The sequence below is a fragment of the Spathaspora passalidarum genome (genome assembly GCF_000223485.1).
Source record: "Spathaspora passalidarum NRRL Y-27907 unplaced genomic scaffold SPAPAscaffold_8, whole genome shotgun sequence".
Taxonomy (NCBI): domain Eukaryota; kingdom Fungi; phylum Ascomycota; class Pichiomycetes; order Serinales; family Debaryomycetaceae; genus Spathaspora; species Spathaspora passalidarum.
Genome location: NW_006767432.1, coordinates 161,577 through 181,402, shown reverse-complemented (window position 1 = coordinate 181,402; position 19,826 = coordinate 161,577). Strand labels below are relative to the sequence as shown.

Here is a 19,826-nt window from a genome sequence, read left to right as displayed (position 1 = left end):
CTTCTTTTTTTTTTATTGTTTGGAGTATTGTCCTCATTAGTAAAATGAGGCTCAACCAAGAGTAAGAGGACATTTAGAGGTCGGACCGATCTAACTTTCGACATTTCAAGTGTATATACTGATATCTGTATCCGAATAGGCTGATTGATTTTATTTTTCAGTGCTGTTGATTAATCTTTGTTCAGATTGATTACCTAAGACATGTGAGGGTTGAAATGTGGGATCATTTACATCAAATGTTAGTCATCTACAGATTAGTAATATTCATAATTTTTGTAATATTGACCCGAATAAACCTAAAACTAAAGAAATAAAAGAACTAAAGTGTATACAAGAAAGCAGCTTTAAAAGCTAAGCTGGGGTCTAGGGACCATAGCATTCACTCTATAATTTTCTCTACTTCTGCCATTGTTGCATTGAGCTATGTTATGATAAACCAGATCAAGGGTAACATTTCCCAACTCTTTGCCGTCGCTGTTGTTGATGTTTAATAATTGTAATTGTCTGTTGGATATAGGTAATCCATGTAATATGCCAATTGGTCTGCCATATTTGGCAAAATACCAATCCAAGTAACGGGCTTTTGTAATTGCATCCATAAATTCTTGGTGGTGACTGTTTTTGGATCTTGATGTGGATGTCCTGGAAATGATTTCCTTCTTCATGAATGCAATTACAGTTTCTACTGATGTTAATTCCCCAATAGATAATTTCTTCAATAAAGCTGGCAAGGGCAACGAGGTGATATTAAACTCCTTTTCGGTCAACACTGTATCGTCATTGAGATAATTGGTGTCATGCTGGAACAAGTTCCAGTATTGTTCGAAGTTGTCCAATTGAGTAAGAGAATCCATATTGAGGTTATTTATAGAAGGAAAGAAAGAGGGAGAGAGAGGGGGGATAACATGCAATGGTAGTATGGATGGTCAAGAGTATTTATATTTAAACTTTCTCAAGTGAGCCTCAATAGTTACCCCTCTAACTTCTTTAATTGAGGCTGATGTCAATTACCCAAATCTTATCTATTATGTGCATTTACGGAGCAAATGATGTAACCTTAGTCAAAACAAAATTTACCCAAAAATGAGGGGACATAAAGTCCGAAGCTGACAAAAGACTCAAAATTGAACGTCTCAACAATAGAATAAAGCTCTAAAAAGAAATTTTAATATTATGGGAGGATATTCTTTTAACTAGATTGTTCAGTAATTCCCTCGTTCTAGATTGCAAAAATAATATCAGATCCTGCACATTAGTGAGAATTACTTCATAATTATAAAATACTGCTTACCAATCCCAACTGAGGTTACCGTAACAAGGCGTGGCTCGTGTCCTCCTAGGTTCTTTCTTTTTTTTTTTGAAACTACAGTCTCCTATTCTTTTACAGGAAATAGCGTAAATAGAAATTGCGTTTTATTTTATGGTGTTTCCCTGTCTATTTCCTAAAGCGTAAGTATGGCTTCATTGGAGTAACTGAAATGAGGTTGTGATGACTTAGAAATGTGGGGTTGTTGTTGTTGTTTTTTTTTTGAACTCTCGGCATTGCCCCGATCGTACGGTCAAATTGATAGGACTGGATATTGAATAATTTTCGATAAATTCTTTGGATATCTTGTATACACAGAATAAAGTATCTGCATAACAATGTATGCACATAAGAAAGTATGTAAGATCTAGATCTAAAGTCTTTCGATATCCCACCATTGGTTATGATCTAGAGACTTACCTTAACTGGCATATGAATTTTTGATTACAACTTTTTAGGCACGGCATTGATTATCGTAACCCTTTTAAAACATATGAAAAAAAAAATAATTCCACAAAGCCAACAAATACGGTCCGGTTGCAACTATTACATCATCACCAATCAATCTAAATATAGATCTCGACTTGCAGAATTTCCAACAAAATCACCTCACATTATCGTCTGATTGATATTTTTCTCAATGAACTCGCGGTTCTTATCTCCTTTTTACATCATACCTTTAATGTTTCTGGAATGGATCAATTTACCAAATTTGAGCCACGTAGTTAAATCCCAAATTTGTCATAGTGGTACCGAGTTTACTGATTCTAGTGACAACAATAGTACATTACTGATACTACCGGATGAAGTACTATTTATAATATTAACAAACCTCAACCAACAAGATGTCGTTAACTTTATGTTGGTCAACAAACGATTTTATAATGTCGGAAATCAAAAATTATACCGTTCAATATATTTGGGTTCAGGACTTGTAGTCTCAAGGAAAATTTACACTCCCTTCTATTTGAAATATACTATTGTTCAAGACTTTGCTTCATTTAGAATCAATGTGATTGGAAATGTCACGCGACGGAGATTAATTAAAAGTGTGGTCATAGATAGATACCGTGATTTGGAATACAGTGTTCTCACTACCGAACTTCCGTGGGCTGAGACAACGATAGAGGTTTGCAGCGATGATCTTCCTCTATCTGGACATGTACCCATTTTGGATCTCTTATTATTTGCAGGTGATTCTCAATTTGCCCAGTCAAGAATAGAAAATTCCAATTACTCTATCAAGAAGCTAACCATCGATTGCTATGAACTGAACCATGAGGTGCTTGAGATAATACCCCAACTAAAGTCATTATCATCACTTCGTCTTATTCAAGCACAACCAGATATATTTCGTCAATTGGAAGACCTAAAAATAACCAATTTAAAGCTTGAAGAATTATATTTCAGCTTAACTACCTATGGATTTACCGATGATAGAGAAAACCACCTACTGCGGCTAGGTGACATATTCTCCTTAGCAGCAATTTCAACCTTGGGTCTCCATGTTGCCTATTACAATCGACCCCTTTATCCAGACATGAAATGGTTGCTAGAAAGACTTCCTCAACTCCGAAATTTATATTTGGATTGCCATCAACTTGATTATCGAGAAGTTTCTGGTCTACTTCGACCCAACTCCTTATCAACTTTGCATTTCCGTCAACTCAAGGACAACATATTCCTCTTGAATTACTGTTCCCGATTGATTACTAAGCTCATTGAAAGCCAACAGCAGTCGTTAATAGGATTCAGTCTCCTGGATCATACCATGAGCTCATGGGTGGTTGGCTCGAGAAACTTTGAGAGAGTTATGAATTTGAAACATGTCTTTTGTAATGTAGGTGATAAACAAGGAAAGCGGATAATTAAAAGAGTGCTTGGGAATGGCAAAAAGTTTCCTAAATTGAATACCATTGTTTTGAATGAAGTTTACCATGTAATCGACAGAATTCAAGATAACATACGCATTATACGTATTAATTAGAATCTATAAAATCTAATGTTTAAACAAGTCTACACCTAAAACATCGACAATTGCTTTACCAGCAGCAACAACTTCTTCATCAAAGTATCTTCTTCCTGACAATTGTAACCCAACTGGAGCGCCAATGAATTCGTCAGGGTGGTAGTTTTCATTTTCCAATTGTTCCAATGGACTTCTATACTTGTATTTCAAGTCTTCTTCGGTCCATTTATCAACATTTGGATCCTGGAAAACACCCGATTGGATAACTAAAGTAGGTAAATCAAGAATATTGAACAAGGAAGTGTATGACCAGTTGTACACTTCTTCAGAATGGGGAGCAACATTGTTGTAAGCAGGACTTAAAATGAAATCAACCTTGTTCTTCACCAAGTATTCAGTATATTCTTGTCTCAATCCATCTCTGATGTAATTCAACTTTCTGTTTTCTGATGCTGGGAAATCACGAGCACCTTCACCATAGTTCAAGGACCATTTAGTCAATTTAGTTAATGGTTCACCGGAAGCTGACAAGAGCTCTCGTTGCATGTAATTACCATCACAGGTATACATCTTGTGCACGGTTTCATAAGCTAACTTGGTGTTTGGAGGGGTGAATTCCACAATCTTGACACCAGCAGCTCTTAACTTTTCCACAGTTTCATTCAAAGCACGTCTCACTGGAGGAGAAACTCTAACTAACCCATCATCTCTGATAACAGCAATAGTCAAGTCAGCTGGATTTGGTTTGTCAACTTTTCTCCATGGCATATGTATTAAGGTACCATCCAATTCCCAAGGTTTACCTTCATTTATATAAGCATCCATCCACAAGTCAACGTCATCAACAGAACGAGTCAATGGACCGATAACTGCAGGAACTGATTCTTGACCAGCACCACTACTGATGGCACCTAACCCTGAAATTCTCTTGGAAGAAGGTCTTAACCCAATACTACCAGAGTATGCAGCTGGTGCTCTAATAGAACCACCAATATCAGACCCAACACCAATGGCACTACCACCAAATCCAGAAATGGCACCTTCACCACTAGAAGAACCACCACTGGATAACAACAAATTGAATGGGTTCTTGCTGAATCCATTAACGTTATTTCCTGAATCCAAATGCATCAAGGTTTGTGGTTGGTTAGTTCTAACATAAAACACAGCACCCAAATTGGCCAAGATTTGGTTAGTAACCCCGTGTTCAGGAGTAACATTGTCTAATTTAGAAACGTACCCACCATGAGTGATTCTTCCCTTATAGTTCATGTGTTCCTTAAGGGAAATAGGTAACCCGTGCAAAGGACCTACGGTCTTTCCGTGCTCTTTGTAATAAGCATCAAGTTCTTGAGCACGGCTTAAACCTTCATCGAGGAAAAAATCAAGGGCACAGTTAGTGAATTGGTGACCAATAACAGCACGCTTAGCAAAAGCCTTAAATACTTCGACCGAAGTTAAATCACCCTTGGCAATCTTGTTGACCAAATCAACGGCACTGGAATCAGTGATAGCAAATTCTTGAGGAGTCAACAATTTGGCATCGTAAAGATACTTAACGGCATTGAATTGTTCATCGATTAATTGATCAACTGGTTTTGGTAGTTTTACAGCCAAGTCATCTGGGATCGAAGCAGCCAAGTCTTGTCTATATTTTTCAATCTTTGGGATCCATTCCTTGAACTTTTCTGGATCTTCGTAATTGTCAAGAGGGTCATTCACAAGGAATGATTCGAATGTATGTTGTTTGGTCATGTTGAGTGTGAATATCAGAAATTTTCAAGGAAAAGAAGTAGTATATAAATGTTGATGTTGAAAAAGAAAGAATTACGCCCTTTATATAGTTCTGATTTTATATAGTGGGGTTTTGACAATGGAAAAAGCGCATCAGGATTCAAAAAGATCCGCAACTTTCGCCAGATTAGGAAATTACCGATAACTAAAAAATAAAAAAAAAAGTACAGGGAGAAATTTGAACTTTTTCCGAAAAAGTAACCAGGAGCGATCAAAGATAAGCAAGAAATCCACAGTCCCACAAACAAAGATAAACTACTAAACTGTTTAATATAGAAATAGTTAATGACATCGAAGAAGAACTTTCTTAGATAAATTCTAAATCAAGAACTATTGTAGATTCAGTCTAGCGCGGGGGCATTAAAACCGGGATCCCACACCTTGTACTTGGCGGAAATGCCCCGTCTCAGAGAAAAATGCGCATCCACTTGCCGAATCTGGAAATCACATAATAGATGCAAAAAATCTCGAATTTTAATTGTTGGATTACATAATTTATCTAACAATTGGGCGACAGGTCGTCGACTCATTTGCATCCAACCTTTTGTGCTACTATCTAATGACATATGACTAATGATAATGAAGAAGATTATGTCTACCTAATTCAATCTCTCTAAGTTAATGTATAATATTTATAAGAATCTAAAAAACAATCTAAACAAAATAGGGTACCTTCTCAAATTCGAGAAACAAAATCACCGGGAATAATTCCCCCTCAACAACGTCTATACATCCATAGTGTTACTCTTACTTAATGAAACGTACCTTTCAAACACAGATAAATCTGCAAAGGCATCCTTAGCCTTTTGCTTTCTCAAGTAAATTCTCTTGAGCCATTTATAAGCTTCGGAACCAGCCAAAAATAATACAGTAAACCCAATCGCCAACCCCCATTCCCAACTAATTGGACCATGCAAGAATACCTTGTCATTGATGACGGGAATATAAACCACTGGGAATACCGAGACGAAACCTCCAATAATAGACCAAAACAAGAATTTATTTTCCCAAACATCAAGCCAAAGTTGATGATACCAAGTTAATTCAGATTCTGGGCGCATCAAGAAGAAGGAACGACGCATATGAACACATTCCCAAGCTAAAAGTAAAGCACACCAGGTAAATGCCACAAAAGCTGCCGAACGACCTTTAAACACAAGGGAACAATGTTCAGGATGACTATTACAGTTATGACCAAGGTCACCATCACCTTTACCATAAACGGTAATCACAAAAATAGCCAAACAACAAGCAGCCATCCAAGTACCATAAGCAAACATATCAACAAGAACTTCTCTGGTGAAAATCTTGTTATTAGGTGGTAATTCCAAAATATCATCTTGAGCTTTTTCTTGACCTAACCCCATAGCTGGGAAACAAGAAGTGATGACAATAATCCATAAAACTTCTACAGGGGCTAATGGGAAAACTGAGAATCCATCTTCATCAATGAAAACCAACCCAATCATCAAATATAGAGCTTGTGCAACATTTTCAGCCAATAATTGCAACACGAATTTTTGAATATTTGAAGACATTCTTCTTCCTTCTTCAACTGCGTTCAAAATGGAAGCAAAGTTATCATCGGTCAAAACAATATCAGCAGCATCCTTGGCCACATCAGAACCATTCATACCCATAGCAATACCAACATCGGCCTTTTTCAAACTTGGAGAATCATTAACACCATCACCAGTCATAGCCACAAACTTTCCCCGTCTATGAAGAGCTTCTATCATCCTAACTTTAGTCTGAGGAGCACATCTGGCAATAACTAAAGGCAAGACTGGGAGAGCATCAATTTGATCGTCAGTCAAAGCATCAAAGTCCATAGCTGTCATAACCATGACTTCAACAACGTCACGGGAATAGTGGTACAAGTTATGAGGTAAAATACCAACTTCTTGGGCGATAGCCTTGGCAGTACCTGGGTGATCACCAGTAAGCATATGGACACTAATACCAGCCTTATGACATAATTGAACCGACTTGGCAGATTCTGGTCTTGGAGGATCGTAAATACCAATTAACCCCAAGAAAGTTAATTCGGATTCAACAGCGTCACGATTTTGAATGTCAACCTCATCAACCGAGCGAAGATGTCTTTGAGCAAATGCCAAAACCCTCAACCCTTGAGAGGATAAAACAGTCATGTTGTCTTCAATAGTCTTATGATCTTCTTCAGTTAATGGAACAAGCTTTCCATCAACATACCAAGTGTTACAGATATTCACAAGTCTTTCGACTGCACCTTTGGTGTAAATTTTCACTTCACCGTTGGCCTCGTAAACAGCTGACATTCTCTTAATGGCTGAATCAAAGGGGAATTCGTTTAAATGCTTCAATTCATTGATATTTTCAACTTCATCACGTATCCATCCTAATCTGGTAGTGAAAACATTAATAGCAATTTCAGTAGCATCACCAAGGGCTTGCCATTCACCGTCAACTTCTTTAACACTGGCAATATTGGCCAAAGTAGCACTCATTAACCAATTGTTGAAATATTGGTTGGAATCTTGGGGTAAATGGTACAGGAAGTCAACTTCTTCATCAACTTCTTTAATATATTTAGGAGAATGTTCTGAAAAGACAACTTCACCAACAGTTGGGTTAAATGGTTCATTGGAGTTTTGAACTGAAAATGTACCAACGCTTGGAATCCAAAGCTTTTTGGCAATCATTTTACCTAAAGTTAAAGTACCAGTTTTATCAGAACAAATGTCATCAACACCTCCTAAGGCTTCTAAGGAATCTAATTTACGTACAATAACATGTTTAGAAACCATAACTTGAGCACCAATGGCCATGGTGATAGTTAAAACCACAATTAACGAAGAAGGAATCATAGAAAGGGCAACACAAATGGCATAAATAGCAACATTCTTGTTAACAATCATTTTTTGAGAACCCATAACAACAATTGCAAATACAACAGCCACCCAAAACAAGAAAATTGCTAACCAGGATAATTTCCTTTGCAATGGAGTACCAACGTTGGTTCCCAAAACATTTTGGATAATATTCCTAGTTGATTTCAAAGTAGCCTTAGTGTAGTTTTTCAAGGAAGGTTTTTTAACTCTAACAATTAACTTATGATCACTGTTCTTTAATGAATCGGCAATCTTACCGATTTCAGTGTATAACCCAGTGGAAACAACGATACCTTGAGCTCTACCTTTAGCAACCAACGAAGAACTAAAAGCCATATTCAATCTGTCACCAACTGGGACTGGTTCGTTGGAACGATATGTTTCTTCGTGATTTTTTGCAACCGGTAAGGATTCACCGGTTAATAAAGCCTCATCGGTTTCCAAATTCTTACTGTCAATCAATCTTAAATCAGCAGGAATGGTATCACCAGCATTAATAACGACAATATCACCAGGAACAACTTCTTCAGCATTGATGTTTGTTTCAATACCATCACGCAACACTCTTGCCAGAGGAGAACTTAACGATTTCAAAGAACCCATTGTCTTTTCAGCCTTATATTCCTGGATAAAACCAACGAAAATATTAAGAAATACAACAAACGCAATAACCCCACCAGAAATCCAATCTTGAATAGCAAGGGCGATGATCATGGAGATGACAAGAACAATAACCATCGCATTGAACACTTGATGGGCAAGAATTGCAGTAATTGAAATGGAGTCTTCTTTACCTAAATTGTTCAACCCGTAATGATGTAGATTAACTTTAACTTGCTCACTGGTCAACCCAGTAGTTAAGTCAAGTTGGAATTTGTCCGCAATCTGCTCCACCGAAAGGCGAAATGGTTCGTCAATTGTGGGGACTTTTTCACTTCTGTCATCGTCATCATCACTTGACTGTTCTTTATTGTTCCTCGTAGTGATTATGTCCGATGATTTGTCACTCCTTTGAGCTTCAAAGCTGTGAGTTCTAGACGAACCATCCTTCGAGAGAGCAGCGGACGCCTTGTTAGTTTGGGACGTGATCTTTAATGTGATTTTATGTGGGGGGGCTCCTTAGATGGAGAAAATATATGTGTGACCAAAAAAAAGTTAAACACTTGTATGGAAATGAATTCTGCTTGTACGTTACAGAGAATTCTAATGCGGTTGAACGTTGATCAATATTAGCTAATGACAACGTTATATGAAGATATATTATATTAGGATCTTATACTCGAATATTTGTCAAGAGTAGTTAGTGATCTACAAAGAAAGAATTAACAATAACTGGGTCAGAAAAAAATATTGGAGGGGATTTGCTTTAATATTTATATTGAATCATGTCACTGTCTTTCGGTTAAAGGAAAAATGCCTATGTTTCGTGCAACGTTTAGGTTTAGCAAAGAGTAAGCCAAAGAAAAAAAAATTATATGGTGATAATTAGGTTTATGCAGGAATCCAACCTTTTCTTTTTAATTGCATCATCATATTTCTTGGCAGTTATGAAAGTTTAAAAAAAAAAAGTCAGATTTTTTTATTTTTGATAACGTGGCTTATCCCCGAGGCTTATGTCTTTAATCAAATCTACATGTAATCTAAACGGGAAAAAAAAACAGCACTCGTGGGATAAATTACGCATTTAGGGTAATGTTTAAAACCATGGAAGGGCTGAGCTTGCATGTGTATAAGTCATTCTGTAGTATTGGCTTATCGGGATATCGCAATTTCCACAAGAAATTGTTCATTTCAGTTTGCCAAGACTGGCAAATATCGTGTGCAATAATATCTAGGAATTAATAATTGTCCTGATAGACAAGAAATTCTCATAGCAAGTCTCTATTGTTTCACCCTGTATGCCGTTAGTTATGCTAAGAAAAAATGGTTGCCGTGATTATTCTTTGCCTAATGAAAAAAAAAAAGTCTTATCTTGCCCACATGGGCTCTTCGCAAATAGACAAAACCCCCCGTTAACAGCACGGGTCTCTTTAATAAAACAGCACAACATGCATCATACAAAAAAAAATTGTAACTTGTGCATACTAGGGGGTGAAGGGATGTGTGTCGTTTCTGGTGATTTTTGACATGTCATAAAAATATGGAAAAATGACAAAGACCACATGGATTGGTTTGTGAATAAAGTGGGGTACATTGTCAATGCGTTATCATTTCTTCTTGTTATTAGTACTGGTAATGGGCGGCATTGCTGATATGTGGTAATAAAGTGTTTCACCCCACTTCTCTTAACCTTATTTCTATTGTTATAAAATGCCACACATATTTTCCGAGCTTATCGATATGGGATTCAATGCCCGAAACAGATAAATCTCCGAACCCAAATATTGACTAGTACTTTTGTGTAAGTATGGATGAGATATGGAAATCTGTTCTATTGCAAGTCGTACATGACTCCTATTTTTTTCTTGACTCACAAGACAAATTGAGAAATTGTTGCTCTTTACTGTCAAAATTTGGTATCATCTTGTTCTGAGATGAGCAAATTTATGAAATATACGCCCCTGTCCAAAAATTTCCGACTGGAGAACTCTTCGCTAACATTCCAGTTCCTAACGGTTTAATCTACTGCTGCAGTTGCGATAAAAAAATAGAAACCCAAAAGTGAAACACAAAGCCAAAGATATTTTCTAACTGCACCGCCTCGACCCATTCAGGCTAAAGATGCAACCAACCCATATTATATCGTCACGTGAGCTGTATAAAACGGCTGAGGTTTCATGTTTCGCTTGCGCAGTCCTTACAACTTCTCTATATTGTTAACAAATTAAGCACGGTTCAGAATATACTTGGTTCACATCTCATGTTATGCTCAATCAATTCCATATGCAATTCCGAACACACGCTTTACGGTGATAGCATCCTCGTTAATCTCATCCCCTTTTTATGTCATCTGAAAATAACAATTTTCTCCTGCAGCTGCGACAAGAAATAAATATAATATTTAAACGGAAGTACAATGCATTATTTTTCGTTCCAGTCATGTTTTTCCGGTATAGAATTTATGTATGGAAATTTGATCTAGAAAACGTGGTAAAGAGTCTGGCTATTACGATAACTTGGCCTAACGGAAAATTCAAGAATCTATATTGTCTCGTAAATATAAACCTTATGTCATCGGAATCACCTTATGTTAACACACGTGTATGCTTAGGAACACTGGGGCATCACACGAGTATACTAACCCCCCCTTGATTTAATGTTTTTGAAAGGTCTAAAGATTTTGTTGTGGCATGCACGACTACAGATGGGTTTATTTATAGATTTGGCTTTAGGTAGTCTTCCATACTTTTATAACATAACCTAATCTGTTTGGATTTATAATCAACTACATGTTATATCGCTGGGAGATATTTAGCAGTTTCGAGTCTAATTGTATTTTAAAAGAAACAGTTGGTAACAAAGGTAGGTCGCTGATATATGGGTTTTGCTCATTGTACAGTCTTTTGGCTGCAAACTTCAGTTGATGACCGAGTTAACAGAAGAAGATCTAGAGCTGAAGTAAAGCATTGCTTAACAAAACGCAAATAGAGCGATTCTATCAATACCTATCAGTATGATATATGTGCCCTCTATTGGGGGGTAGTATATACGCGTCGTGAGAGACTGGGTCTAGAACTTCAACTGGAGATTTTAAAGCTTAATTGTATGTGTTCATTCGTGCAAGATCCTCTCCGTTCAGCATCAATTTAGCTTAGTGTTCTTCATGCTTGCAAAAAAAAAATGTCTAAAACCTTAACTTTAAAGACGCTCCGAAGCAAGTTCTATTAGGATAGGCTCTGTAAATTCAGTCTTGTTTTACTAATCAGAACTAAAATCTACAATAGATTTATTTGTTCTTTTCTGAATCATTCGCTAGATAGATCTTCGTATCTGTGTATGTAAGTTCGTGTAAGCCTATGTAGACGCGAGAGTGAAATTTGCAATTTGATTTGCTGGTCAATTTAAATTAAATTCATAACGCGTGACAAAGAAAAGAACAGCACAGTGTTTTTCTGAAGCCTTTCAATATGCAGGAGCACATACTTTAATTTTGGCCTACTTGGCATTTTTCAAACAAGGGAGAAGAAACTAGTACAACTTGTTGTTTCCACAGTCTCTTTGTTTAAACAAGCCTTCCCTGAAAAAAAAAGAGAGAAGAAGTCTTGGGAATATCAATTACACATACCCCTACAGTTAATCAATCCATTAACACTCAATTGATTCCAACTTCAACTATTTCAAGAAGCGTTTCTGTATTATAAGGTTGCTTTTTTCTTGAGTTATGGCTAAGAGTACTACAAAGACAGCCAAACCGAAAGCTGCTGTCACTGGAGCCGCCGCTGCAGCTGCAGCTGCAGCTGCCAAGGTAAGCAAACATCAAAGCAAGCAAGACACTGTTTGTTCGGTGGATCCCATTGCTGATCCCGTGTTCGCCAAGGGTGAAGTAAGGGAATATTTAGTAACTGAACCATCTCCGGCTGTACTTAAAAAGCGACAACTACTTGGAGCTAAAGAATACTGGATGCTTTCTTCCTTGCTAGTCATCTCCCTCTATGTGAGATTATATGATTTAGCCAATCCTAATTCCGTGGTGTTTGACGAAGTTCATTTTGGTGGATTTTCCAGAAAATACATTTTGGGTCAATTTTTCATGGATGTTCATCCTCCTTTAGCCAAGATGCTTTTTGCGGCTGTTGGTGCTATTGGTGGCTATAAAGGTGATTTTGAATTTAAAAACATTGGTGATGTTTACCCAAGCTCAACTCCATACGTTTTCATGAGACAATTCCCAGCATTGTTAGGTGTGGGTACCATAATCTTTTGCTATTTGACTTTGAGACAATCTGGGGTGAGACCAATTATTGCTTATATTACTTCATTTCTTTTGTTGATCGAAAACTCCAATGTTACAATCTCAAGATACATTTTATTGGACTCCCCATTGTTGTTCTTTATCGCTGCTGCTATCTATTCCTGGAAGAAATTTGAAATCCAAATCCCATTCTCGTTCGGATGGTATCGTGGGTTAGTTGCTACTGGGATTGCTCTTGGTTTAGCATTCAGTTCTAAATGGGTTGGTTTATTCACCATCGCCTGGGTGGGTCTCTTGTGTATCTACCAAATGTGGTTTATTGTTGGTGATTTATCAATTTCTCCAAAGAAGGCATGGGGTCATTTCTTTGCTCGTGGTACTATTTTGTTGGGAGTTCCAATCGCTCTTTACTTGTTCTTTTTCGCTGTTCATTTCTCAGTGTTGACTAACACGGGTGATGGTGCTTCATTCATGAGCAGTGCATTTAAAGCAGGATTGAAGGGAAACAAGATTCCTCGCAATGTTACCGCTAACGTTGGTTTAGGATCTATTGTCACTATTCGTCATGTTGAAACTAGTGGTGGATATTTGCATTCTCATGATGCTTTCTACCCAACTGGTTCCAAACAACAACAAGTTACCTTGTACCCACACTTGGATTCAAATAACAAATGGTTTATTGAACCATACAATGGTACTATTTACAATGAAACTTTTGTTCCATTAGTTGACGGTATGAAAATTAGATTGAGACATATTAACACTCACAGAAGATTACATTCTCACGATGAAAAACCACCTGTTAGTGAACGTGATTGGCAAAAGGAAGTTTCCTGTTATGGATATAAGGGATTTGAAGGTGATCCAAATGATGATTTTATTGTTCAAATTGTTGACTACCGTTCTGCTAAGGGAGAAGCTCAAGAAAAGGTCAGAGCCATTGAAACTGTATTTAGATTAAAGCATGCCATGACTGGAAACTACTTATTCTCAAGTGAAGTCAAATTACCAGAATGGGGTTTTGGTCAACAAGAAGTTTCTACTGCTTCCCTGGGTAAGCGTAAGCTCACTCACTGGTATATTGAAGAAAATGAAAACCAATGGTTGGATTCACAAGATGCTGACATTATTAATTATCCTGAATTGACTTTCTGGCAAAAGGTTGTTGAATCTCACGCCAGGATGTGGAAGATCAACCAAGGTTTAACTGAACATCACCACTGGCAATCAAACCCATACGAATGGCCATTATTGTTAAGAGGTATCAATTACTGGGCTCGTGACCATAAGCAAATCTACTTTTTGGGTAACGCTGTTACTTGGTGGGCTGCTAGTGCATCCATCGTCACTTTTGGTATTTACGTTGTTATTTCCGTATTTAGATGGCAATTGGGTCAACCAGTCTCTAAGGATAAGCACGTATTTAACTTTAATGTCCAAACTTTTTCATATGTGTTGGGTTGGGCTTTACATTACTTGCCATTTTTCATCATGGGTAGACAATTATTCTTACATCATTACATTCCAGCCCTTTATTTCGGTATCTTGGCCTTAGGTCACTTTTTGGAAATCTTTACCGGTTATTTGACTTCAAGATCCAAGACGCTCCAAAACATTGCCCTTGTATTGGTTGGATTGTTTGCTTTATTCAGTCTTGCTTTCTACTTCAACTATTCTAGTTTGATTTACGGTACTCCATGGACTAAAGATGCTTGTGTCAAGTCCCAAATTATCGGTTCATGGGATTATGACTGTAACAACTTCTATAACAAATTATCTGAATATGATGCATCTCAACCTGACACCGTTGCATCAGTTACAGTTTCAGAAGCCCCAGCCGTGCAAGCTGAAAATACCCCAAGTACTACTCCAGCTGCCAATGAAGAAAAACCTGAACATGATCCACTTAAGGACACAACCACCACCAAGAAGAAGAAGAGTGCTAAGAAAGACAAGAAGAAGTCCTCTAAGAAACCTGCTGATGCAAGAGGTCCAAATGTCATTGCTAAACCTGGAGAACCAGAAAAGAAGATTTCCGGTCCAGTTATTGATTTCGTTCCTAAAGGTGAAGATTTAGAGCGTCTCAAGAGAGGTGAAAAGGTTGATATTAAACCAGTAGTTAAAAAATACAATGATGATGGTGAAGAAATTGAAGAAGAATCTCCAGAAATTGTAGGTGAACCTGAACAATTAGCACCTCCTGCTGCAGTTGATCCAGAAACTCCGCCTGAAGTTAAGTCCCCAGCTGAAGAAGTTGAAAGCTCTACACAAAATGAAGAGTCATCCCGTGAAGTCAAGCCAAAGAAGGCCAAGAGAGAAGAGAATAAACGTCCGCCTGTCATTGATTTTGTCCCAAGAGGAGAAGCTTTAGAACGTCTTAAGCGTGGTGAAAAGATTGACAAATATGAACCTGTTATTAGAGAATTTGACGAATTGAAAGATGGTGCTCAAGCTGGAGATATTGATCTTGAAAGAGGAATTCGTAAACCTAAGGAAGAAGTAAAGACCACCACGGCCAGTTCTTCTAAAAGTAATGCTAAAAAACCTAAAGAATCAGCCCGTGCTGTTGAAGCCAAAAAGGATAAACCTAAGCGTCCACCTGTAATTGATTTCGTACCAAGAGGTGAAGCCTTGGAACGTCTTAAGCGTGGTGAAAAAATTGAAAGTTACAAGCCAGTCGTTAGAGAATTCGATGAAGAAAGAGATGGCCCTAAAGAAGGTGATCCAATAATCCCAAAGAAAAACAGAAGGGACTTTGGAGCCTTTTAAGATAAATGCAAGGTGAAAGCATTGAACACTTCAAGTTGGAGATGCTGGTCAAGATAAATAGGTCATTGCATTGAGATTATTTTCAGTAAATGACAATTGACTAAATTTTTTTTTAAATAAATTCTACGTTGGAGAAATATTGTTTGATGCAATATGTTATTTCCTTTGTATAACCTTGAATATAACTTTTATTGTTTTACTTTTATTAAACAGATAAGAAAAGATTCGTGTAAATATATTTATATGTGGTAAAGAACTATGTAAATGCTGAGTTTAATTCTCGGGAGTATCGACGTTCTCAATAGCTCTTCCTCTAACATATTTTTCCTTCTTAACTTGATCATTAAGGGTAGAATACAAGCCGAGACCGCCGTGAATAAGCTTAATTGCAACAAACATCACAAATAAGACGGGCCAGATATAAACATCCAATTGGTCAGAGCTTCTTCTGTAATAATGCAGGAAGAAAATAGTGAGAAGGGCAGGTAAGTGAACCATAGTGTAGTTTATTAAACATGGAACAATTCCACTCGTCCATAGTGCTTGGTACATCGTGATTTGTTGCGGAATTGGTCTCAAGTAAAACAAGAAAGGTAATATAGTCCAGAACGAAACTATGAAATGAAGAAACACGGTAGGTGGGTCAAATAATAAATCTTGGTTATATCTTCCAGTGGTATAACGAACAGGGTTGATCACCACTGCACGATGTACACTAATAATCCAGTTGATCCATAGCACGGCACTAGGAGTACTCAATACTAGTGCTTTAGGCATTCTATTAAAAAGGCGTCCAAAATCAAGGAGTCCTTGGAAAAGACGCTGTTGAGGTGGAAGTTCATCATTGGCTGGCTCTGCTGCTGCTACTCCATCCACCTGTTCTCTGCCCAATTGAATTTCGTTGTTTCCTCCCTGAGGTGCATCAGCCACTAAGGATTTGTCATAAAATTTCAACAATTTGATTTGCATAACAAGACCAATAGCAATAGAACCAAAATCAGCAAGTCTCCAGTCTAAATCGACATCTTGGTATATAAATGTCGGTGCCACGGCTTTATACAAGTACAGGTTCGCACGAAGAATTGGTCTACCCATCAACACAGCAACCACTGCACAGGATAAGATCAAAATCACAGCAAACACCCAAAGCAAAAATATCAACCCGAAACATCTCATTCTGAAGTTAGGTGGACGATAAACTATAGCATATGCATTTTCACCAGTAAAATCTCCTTCATCTTCTTCATCGGAAGGAGTCTCATATCCTGATCTCTTTTTGTTTTCATGTGGAACTTCCAACAATTTGTCATCTTTGGTAACTGCCACAAACAACTTCTTGATGAACTTTCTAGACACGGTATCATTGTCAGGAGCTCTTACATAATTACCATCCGGTACAAAGCAAGCATTTACCGAAGGATTTTCTTTGAAAGTTTCGACTGCTTCTCTGTAAGACACGGGCTTTGTGTAATCAGGTTGAGCTTGACCAAGAAGTTGATGCCATAAGTTTCTGTAAACAACATGTCCACGTTCATGACTAATTGGTTTGCCCAAAATAAAATGGGATAATCTTAATTTATGAGCGGAAAGTTCAAAGGCTCTATGCCAGTACCTTCTAACATACTTTGTAATCAACACATGTGAATCGGCTACGGTATTAAATAAGAATCCCGAAATTAAAACCGTGAAATAGGATGGTAGTTGGATAGGTAAGAACACATTATAATCAACATTACTTGAAGAAGTAACCAAATATCTTAATCCCCAAGTCACGCCCCCAATTCCAAACAATATGAAACCAGTGTAGACTTTGGCACTGAGATAGATTCTTGATAGCTGTAAAGCTAAAGGTTTCATCAAGGCATCATGGATCAACCTGGCATTTGGATCGTCGGGGGATCTAATGAAGAACAATACACCCGGACGCAAGATACTACTTCTGACCATGCCCACAAATAATGCAAAGAACAACATGTAAAGGGTACCACTTGCCCAATACAAGAATATTCTAAGATATGTCACTTGTAAAATTTCGAAAAACGATGTAATAAGGACAATATATTGTGATCCTGACTTTGTAGTAATTGAGAAAGTAGGCAATAAAAGAGGAGCAAAACAGAAATCTAATAACCACCCACAGTATACTGGGAAGAAGAAGATTTCAATGGCAAATATGAGGAACACTTTAGCGGTTGAACTGACTTCAAATAAAACCTTGTATACCTTTCTAGTAGTTCCAATGACTGGCCCCGGAGCAGTAAGTAAAACTTGCATACATTTGTAAATAGTTGCACAAATCACAGCATACCCAATACTCAATAAAACAATTCTTTCCACTAAGGAATACTGAATATACCCATTCAAACCACTGTTGAATGAAAATATGTTTCCTAAAGTTGAAATGGCTGGTTTAATAACATAATCATTCAAGGTAAATATGGCAAATTCAAAAACATCATGATCAGCCCGTAATTGCTCGATCTTTGTGGTCAAAAGATGATTAACCTTGTCATTTGAAACAACAATTGTATAAACCTTATTTAATATCTTTGAGTGCAAAAATCTCATCAGAAAACCAGTAATTGCTGCAAGAACATTACCTATCAAATGGGGGACAAAATAAATGATGAATAAGTATGCTAAAACCACAATGTCGATAATTGCCATGTACATAATTGGAGTTTTGAGGTCTAAATGAGCACCAAATACTTCCAACATGTCAAGAAAGGCACCGCCTTGTTCTTCACCTCCTGGAGCAAAATCATTATTCGGTTCTGGAAATCCATCTTGCTGTTCACCATCTGCATCAACTTGCTGTTCTTGTTCTTCTTCTTCTTCTTCTACCTCTTCCTCTTCCTCTTCCTCTTGCTCGTGGTTTTCGTGTTCAACTTCTGAATCCAGAGCATCCAGGGCATCCAGATCATTGTCATCGTTATTGAAAGGCGGGTGGTGTCTAATGAACTCATTCACAAATTGTCTCATGTTTTCATCGCGCATGTCATTACCTTGCCCTAATCTTCCTACAGCTGGATGTCCTGGTTCTTGCTCATTATGAACATTATCTTCTTCATTATCATCTTCATTCTGCCTTTCACGTCTCTCTGGAGCTTGATCAGGTTGCTCATTCTGAGGTGGGTTTTGAATATTCATTATCCCCTCTTCAATAGCTCGACGTAAATCTTGTTGACGATTATCGTTCAAAATACCCATGTTATTCCCTTGTAAATCAAAAATGGCTCTTTCAACCCGCTGCATAGCTTCTTGTACATCGGCATCGGGGTTTCCCTCTCTCAATCGTTCAAGCGTGTCTTGAAGTATATCTGCCAATGCTGTCTTACGCTCCTTGCCTATCCTCTTCATTAATAACTTGGCATATCCTTCATCTCTCACAATCCATTCCCTTTCAATAAATAATGCAATATGAACAATGATAAAAACAACTATGTATCTTACTCCACTGAAATAAGTATAGGTGAAGAATTTTCTCAAGCTGAGAAGATTGACCTGTACTGGAGTCAAGTTGGGCAGACTTGCTAAGTAAGTTGTTATATCAGCTTCTCCAAAGACTAATGCATTAATAAAGGTGGGATTTTGCGGTGGTAACTGTCCATCAAGAACCCAGGTATACGCTCTCCCAATGAATTTCCAGAAAATAGGAACTTCAATTAAAATGCAAAAGATGTAAAGAGCAACTGACACTGATTTGACGGCTAAGTTGGAAACTGTCTCTATTAATTTGTTGAAAATCATCTCAAGGGGTATCCTCTTGGGCATATTTGGATCATACAAGATCTTGAATTTATATGGAGTGTTGCAAATATCACATTTCTCAGTAGATTTGTTGGCATGTTTCAACCATTCAAGCAAACAATCTTGATGGATGTATTTGATGGATCCTTTACATTTACAAGGGTGGTATAATGGTTGAGCGAGTGTTGCTTCCCCACGGCAAATCCGACATGTATGGTCAACCTCAGACATGTTTTACGATGCTAGATTGATACAATACCGCTGGGTATCTAATTGATATAAATAAAAAAAGCTTGGCCAAGTTGGTTTTGAACAGGCGTGATAAATATATATATATATATATATAGGTAGCTGACACAAGTGAGTCTTGTTCTGTTATTAGGTGTCAGTCTACTTCGGTTGGTGTAAAACAGCAAAGCAAAAGTCGGTAAAACGGTTGACGTATGGTAAAGATTTTTTTGCCTATGGTAGTTTCTAGAAAAAAAAAAAAGCAGTAAACTTAAATGCTGTCCA

At 37.5% G+C, this 19,826-nt stretch overlaps 6 protein-coding genes across 6 annotated transcripts; 1 reads left to right on the top strand and 5 right to left on the bottom strand. All coding sequences in view use genetic code 12, as the record gives it.

Moving 5' to 3' along the window:
- Window positions 1-42: 42 nt before the first annotated feature.
- SPAPADRAFT_63548 (uncharacterized protein) lies at window positions 43-885 on the bottom strand (the record flags this gene model as incomplete). The annotated part of the gene is made up of 1 exon (XM_007377624.1): window positions 43-885. The coding sequence occupies one exon, from the start codon at window positions 852-854 to the stop codon at window positions 345-347; it is 510 nt and encodes a 169-aa protein (XP_007377686.1).
- A 557-nt stretch (window positions 886-1,442) lies between these two features.
- On the bottom strand, window positions 1,443-1,704 carry SPAPADRAFT_63547 (uncharacterized protein; the record flags this gene model as incomplete). Its single annotated transcript, XM_007377623.1, has 2 exons — window positions 1,443-1,535; window positions 1,558-1,704. 2 exons carry the CDS (start codon window positions 1,702-1,704, stop codon window positions 1,443-1,445), a joined length of 240 nt encoding a protein of 79 aa, XP_007377685.1.
- A 275-nt stretch (window positions 1,705-1,979) lies between these two features.
- SPAPADRAFT_63546 (uncharacterized protein) lies at window positions 1,980-5,056 on the bottom strand (the record flags this gene model as incomplete). The annotated part of the gene is made up of 1 exon (XM_007377622.1): window positions 1,980-5,056. The coding sequence occupies one exon, from the start codon at window positions 4,545-4,547 to the stop codon at window positions 3,306-3,308; it is 1,242 nt and encodes a 413-aa protein (XP_007377684.1).
- A 534-nt stretch (window positions 5,057-5,590) lies between these two features.
- ENA21 (Ena21p) lies at window positions 5,591-8,848 on the bottom strand (the record flags this gene model as incomplete). The annotated part of the gene is made up of 1 exon (XM_007377621.1): window positions 5,591-8,848. The coding sequence occupies one exon, from the start codon at window positions 8,678-8,680 to the stop codon at window positions 5,795-5,797; it is 2,886 nt and encodes a 961-aa protein (XP_007377683.1).
- Window positions 8,849-12,082: 3,234 nt separating this feature from the next.
- On the top strand, window positions 12,083-18,033 carry PMT1 (dolichyl-phosphate-mannose-protein mannosyltransferase; the record flags this gene model as incomplete). Its single annotated transcript, XM_007377620.1, has 1 exon — window positions 12,083-18,033. The coding sequence occupies one exon, from the start codon at window positions 12,264-12,266 to the stop codon at window positions 15,561-15,563; it is 3,300 nt and encodes a 1,099-aa protein (XP_007377682.1).
- On the bottom strand, window positions 13,985-19,544 carry SPAPADRAFT_158096 (E3 ubiquitin-protein ligase; the record flags this gene model as incomplete). Its single annotated transcript, XM_007377619.1, has 4 exons — window positions 13,985-16,385; window positions 16,431-17,909; window positions 18,018-18,407; window positions 18,588-19,544. 4 exons carry the CDS (start codon window positions 19,542-19,544, stop codon window positions 15,837-15,839), a joined length of 3,375 nt encoding a protein of 1,124 aa, XP_007377681.1.
- Window positions 19,545-19,826: the final 282 nt, after the last annotated feature.